At 36.3% G+C, this 6458-nt stretch overlaps 1 protein-coding gene across 1 annotated transcript; it reads right to left on the bottom strand.

Moving 5' to 3' along the window:
- Positions 1–552: 552 nt before the first annotated feature.
- On the bottom strand, positions 553–4762 carry LOC134873760 (calcium release-activated calcium channel protein 1-like). Its single transcript, XM_063897596.1, has 2 exons — positions 4409–4762; positions 553–3512 (listed from the first exon to the last, which is right to left on the bottom strand). Exons 1-2 carry the CDS (start codon positions 4520–4522, stop codon positions 2970–2972), a joined length of 657 nt encoding a protein of 218 aa, XP_063753666.1. The 5' UTR covers positions 4523–4762; the 3' UTR covers positions 553–2969.
- Between the last annotated feature and the right edge of the window lie 1696 nt (positions 4763–6458).

Below are 6458 nucleotides of genomic sequence, written 5' to 3'. Positions count from 1 at the left end.
TTCTATTTCCTGTATTTATTAAGGCGTTTACTGCTTGTTTGTGCTTTTCCCAAAGTATGCAAAGCTTCTTTGGAGATGATGACTAGAGCTGTATAAATCTGATGTATTATTTATTATATATTATTACTTTTGACCAGCAATATTGACTATCAATGTGTAATCATTGGATATAACTAATATTTTCTTCACAATCACGTTTTGGGACTAAAGCTCTTTTTCAACAGGGAGAAAAGAAGAGGACAAATGAGAAGAGAAGAGAAGGAAAATCGATGCTGTGCTATATTTAGAGTGCTCAGACGAATGCAGGGAAAATGTTGACCGATTGTTCAGAGAAATAACAAAACAAGCACTAATGCAGTCATTGCTCTGACTGAGTGACAGCACTATCAAACTGCATGTGTGCACACACTTCCTGTGTGTGTTTCCTTCTGACCTCATAGACCAAAATACCATTAATACAATACATTTTTAGATTTTCTTGTTGTTTTTTTCCTGGCGTTTTTGCACATGCAAATGTGAACTGTATTAAAAAAAATAAAAACATAACTCAAATTCTAGCAGATGTGTTTTATTCCCGAACCGGCCACAAACAAAAAAAGTCCTGCTGATTCAAACACCAGATATATGCAAAACTTACAATACAGTATTTGCTGAAAAAAAAGTCACTTTAAAGCTGTGCATCGACACAAATAGTGGAACCTCTTTATATACAGTAACAATGGATTAAATAAATAAACCAGAAAAATGACCCACAGAAAAAAATGCCTTCATTTGCATTGATCTGTGGTTATTCCTTTTAGAAGTGTCCAGAGAGAGTGAGGTGGTCTGGATAAAACCTCCGTTATATATTTCCATATGTGGAAATAACCACCATCAACAGTGATTTGGAGAAAGTTAACGACGAGTTTTACTAAACCGTGTGGTAGTGATTGATCCCTTTAGGATCCTAGCTCTCTGATTTTAGTCACAGATATATTATCATCAGGTGGAAACAATTTGGATGCAAATATTGGGAGCTAATGATCTACAGATACATAATCAGGACTCAGCACAAACCACGTTTAGAGAAATCAGATAATGCAACAACGACCACAGCATTACCTTAGTATAACAACAGTATTTTACTGTTAAGCAATAGTATTATGAACACATTGAATTGTCGTCCAACAGCTCAAAATATCTGCATATTTCCACATTTAAGCTTCAACTGTATTTTTGTACCAGCGTTACAGTAAATATGATAAAGAAAAGCATAGAAAATGGTCAAACCCATGTAAAACTATTCAACAATGTGCCAAAGGACAAAGACACCACACGCTTTTTCACACAAGCTTGTAAACTATGAAAAGTACAAAACATACAAACTTAAAAACAACATTTCCAATATGTGCATGCTTTGAAACAATACATTCAACAATACTTTTAAAGCCAGTAACCATTTATAGATGACAGTATATTTGCAAAAGCAGCAGGAAATCAAGAAAACTCCTAATTTGTTTTACCTTACATTTATTTTACAAGGGTAAATTAAGAATGCCGCGCTAAAGAAATATGCACTGTAATAAACACACTTTTTTCATAAGTGTTCTTTTGCCTCAGATTGCACACAAATACTGTTGGATTGATGTATACTGTATCTATTTATTTAGATCCAGACTGCTTTTTTGCTGGAATCTTAGCATTCCTATGTAAACAGATTTTTGGAGCTAGTTAGATTTGCAAATAGTACCATGAACATTGTTCAGGAGACTAAAAAAATGTAGTTACGGGAACAGGCAAGGAGCAAAAATTTACAAAAAACCTAGAAACAATAAAAGTTCCTACAAGATTATTATGCATATTCATTCTTTAATTGTATTATTATTTTGATTATACTTATAATTACCATAACAATTGTCATTATTAGAAATACTATTGTCATTATTATCATTATTATTGTCATTGTTATTTGTATTACTGTTATTATTAAGCAACTAATTACTCCAATGACTATGAATGCTTGTAAATATAAAAAAAGTTGTTCCATCATTTTGGTTTTACAGCATGTAAACAGCGAATCTAATCAAACAGATATTTCAGTCAAATAATCTAAACCTTGAATTTAAACGTCTGCATTGAAAACACAGGCCTGGTAATGCTCTCTACAAAGCCTGATTTAAAGCCAGACAAATTTGACAACAGGTGGAATCAATGCAGCCCACCTTGGGACAATATAAAGTCCACAGGTGCATGCTGCAGCGGTGGTGAGTTACAAAGTGTGTCTGCCTGCAGCAGCACAGGAAAATAGACCATTGAATGAGCAGCACCCTCATTTTTCTATAAAACAGGCTTCAACACAGGCTTTTTTTGTACATAAACATTGACAAAAAGTTGCAACAGTGATGCAGGGGGTAAAAAAGTGTCTACAGAGGGTGAGAGGTTTGATCCCATTCCCTGCTGTCAACATGTCAAAGTGTCCTTGGGCAAGATACTTCACCCTGAAATACTCCTGTAGGCATGTCTACCGTACTGAAGTGTTTATAAGTTGCTTTAGACAAAGGCGTCAATTAAATGTAATGAAATATAAAAACAAGGAAGTATTTTTAATCTGAGGTTGACAAATTGACCCAGAAGTTCCCAATGTTAGTCATAAAAAGAGCTGCTCTCTATTATATAACTGTACAGTATAATTGTGCTGTCATCTGTAGCTGGCCATTTAACGTAATAAAACAAACAGGGAAATGTTGCATTAGTCCTATGATGTGAAGAAAAACAACCACCTTCATTAAAAGTTAAAGGTAATACTATTTCCCTCAAATACATTGTTGAGAGGTTTGTGACCATGCATTATATAAAAGTGGACTGAGTCAAAGCTTTAAAAAAAGCCTTTCAGCAAAGTGAATATACATAAAAAATAAAACTTTTATAAGAGATTTCATAATAAAGGCATTGTTGAATGTCTGCTGCTGTAGCGTGCTAACTGGCTATAATCAAGGATAGTGGATAGTGGCCTTCAGTTCGTCGTTCTCACCCCGATGGTCCAGCTGGTTCTGGAGCTGGATGACCTGCTCAAGCTCTTTGATCTGCCGGTCTGTTTTGTGACTGACCAGTGTGCGGTAAAAGTGGACGGCGAACATGATAAAAACGAGTCCAAACGGCACCATGATGCAGGTGGAAGCGATGGCTGCAGCCTCACCTGAACTTATTGTGCCGTTTTCCTCAGCGCTTCTGAGGGGTAAGAACTTCACCCAGCACAAGAGCATCACCTCTGTGAGGAAGAGGAGGGTGCCAATGACTGTGGAGAAAGCCCAGGCCAACTCTATGTGGCGGTGCATGCGCTCGTGTGGAGACTCGTGGACGGAGTTGAGGTTGTGAACATTGCTGACAGCCTCGAGATTCGGGAGGATGCAAGTGCTGATCATGAGGGCGAAGAGGTGGACTGCAACCAGGACTGTGGTGCAGGCACTGAATGCTATCAGCAGCCCAGGAGGATACACATAATCCCGCTCAAGCTGTACCTCCACCATGGCAACCTTGGAAAATCATAAGAAGAAAAATGTCTCTTTTCCAATTTATGACTGATTATACCCGCGTCAGTAAGTAACAAAATAAACATGGCTGTCATAGTTATATTGCTCTACATGTTTTACATAAAAAGTCTAACATTGACAACTCTAACCCCTGCTTTCTCTTCCCTCACATTAAGGATGTTTGTAGAACAAAGTTATAACTTTATGATATTTAACAGTAGGGGGTGTACGCAAATATCCATACACTTGATTTTCACAATTTAATTTTTTATTTTATGGTTTATATTTAATGATGTGTGGCAGACAGCGGCTCACATGGCAAAAAGGTAGTGCTATGATGTTGGATGTTAAAGTGACTGTGTTATATGTACATTTGCACATCCCACTGTTCTTACCACCACATTAAAAAAAGTATGACTATTTGTCAACTTGTTGTATGTAAATAAGATACATGGGTGAGTACTTGTAGTTCTGCAATGCGCTCTATTTGTTGTGGTGGAAGGTTAATCCCCCTTTAAGGGTGTGTTGGTAAGCACAATGGAGTTTACATAAAGTGTTTTGTTTATCTTGTTCCTTTATTATCATGGCACTACTGCACTGTGCGATACATCTCGTGCACAGGCACACGCATCTCAGAGTAGGTTGTATTGTGTTTTTTATTGTGACCTTTTTGTTTTTAACGACACTGTCTGTCTTCACGGAAATGATAGATGGAAAATATTAAAGCACAGCTCTGTAGCTGTCATTAGGCCTGTAAAGTTTCAGCCTTTGAAAACAATCATCTGCGTCACATAACGTCAGGCTGTGTGTCTACATTTCATGCAGATGGCCTAAAGTTGAGATGCATGAACGCAGCACATACTCTGTAAAAACATCAAATAAAGTCAATGATAACTTACCATTGCGAATCCGGACAAAAGAGCAGAAGTGCGACTGGTGGCTTTTAACTTTGCTCGACTTAAGTAAAGTTTTCTCCATGACAGAGCCTGCAAGGAGTGCTCGTTCAAGCTCATTCCGAAAAGTTACTGTCCCAGTGAACTTTTACAAATTAAAGATATGAACCGGATTGATTTACTGGATTGCACTCGATGAAGTACACAGACGAAAAGCACACGGTGGGAATTTGCTTCGGATGAGGTAAAACATGTAATAAACACTAGAAAGTACAGAAAGCTATCAAACTATGTCAAAACTTTCCTGCAACAGCTGACCGACTGTCAGAGTCTATCAGGAAACACAAGATACCCACAATCCACCGCGGCAGTCCGCCTCCTTGCGCCAGAAAGTCGTAAAGAAGTTATTGTTTTGTCTTTTTCTTTAATCACACCTTCTTTACTAAAACATATACCCATCCACTAATCCACTTTAGTGCATATTGAAGTGGCATGTGTTATTCTTTACCTTTTCCACTCATTATTCATTACATAAAGCATGGAAACATTAACAGCATGTGTATACAAAGCTATGAAAGCCCATTTCCGCCAGAGACTGTACAGTGCAATGAAAAACAGATCTTCAAAAAGCTAATCTAATTACAGCGTGGTTTTGGCAATGACATCTTTAGTCTCTGGCTCCTGCAACATATAATATACCTAAAATACAAAAAATTGTGCAAAAGAAAAAATAGTCAATACAACAATTACTCGATGTTAGTTTCTCCAAATAATAATCACATCTTTCAAAAAACGTTCTCAATGTTTTGACTTTGTAGCTCACAATAATTACATAGTATGTCTTAATTCTGACAAATATTCTTAAACAAGAAGACAAAGTAGGCCTATCTCTGAATAATTATAAGTAAATCGAATTAATTACTTTTTGACGACTAAATAATCAGTATCTGTTTTTCAATATTTTGACTTAGTGTCTCAAAATATAAGTAGCTTAAAAGAATAACATGCTTATTTGTGTTGTGATGCTGCTGCAGCACAGGAGAACATTTAAGTAATCCATCACTTGTTTTTGTGAGGATGTCTTGCAGTTTTCAGTTCACACTCCTAACCAATTTGGAGAGACTTAACAGAGAGTAAAGCATCGCAGCCCTCTACCACCTGAGGGCAGCAAGCACCAAACATCTCAGGGAGAAAAGCAGAAAAAGGGTATCGACTAAGAATAGAATAAGGAGTAAATGTCACAATAGCTTAAATATTTTTATAAAAATGAAAAGGTCGATCTGCAATCTGTTTGAAGTGCACCTATGTTAAATTAGTCAAAGTCAAATAATACATAACCATTGTAGTGATCTTCCCTGGTGTTGGATCAGTAAAATGCATTATAAAATATGGATCATTAATAAAGTATAACCCTTGTGAGTGCAGGCATCTGCCAATAACTGTTATCTGACATTGCATGAATTTGTCCACCACTTCATGCTACCACTGGATGATGCCAGAGTGAGATGTTTTCAAACCCTGAATATAATGGCCATACGTGATTATTATATCACCATCTTTATATCATAGCCTACAGTCCAAGCGAGAGTAAGCCAAATAAACATTTAGTGTTAATTGGGCGCTGTATCCTACAATTGATCTAATATAAAGCAATGTTTTTTAGGTGAGAGGGCCGGTTTTTCCTTTTAATTTAATTAAGACATCAGATCAACAGTGTGAGTGGTAATTGTACACGTTTAATACATACAGTCCCTCAATTAAGGGGAAACCAAATGTATTGGGCAGTTTAACAAAATAATAATATAACATAATATCTGGTAGCAAATCTCGTAGAATAAAACAACGAGGTGGACAATTCAACTTTTATATCTTTAATCAGGTTTTGTTTGTTATATGAGGTTAATTACTTTAGCGTTCAAAAATATTGCATTGTTTGGCCTTTAAGCTACAACATTTATGAAATTGTAATCATAATTATTAATAACAACCCTATAATACATAACGTAAGGTTAACTATTCTAAAGCCTAAGGCTTAGTTTTACCTGTACATGTAGAC

Source organism: Eleginops maclovinus, chromosome 12, assembly GCF_036324505.1.
Source record: "Eleginops maclovinus isolate JMC-PN-2008 ecotype Puerto Natales chromosome 12, JC_Emac_rtc_rv5, whole genome shotgun sequence".
Lineage (NCBI taxonomy): Eukaryota > Metazoa > Chordata > Actinopteri > Perciformes > Eleginopidae > Eleginops > Eleginops maclovinus.
Note: the sequence above shows the minus strand (reverse complement) of the source record. Positions and strands in the feature narration are given on the sequence as shown.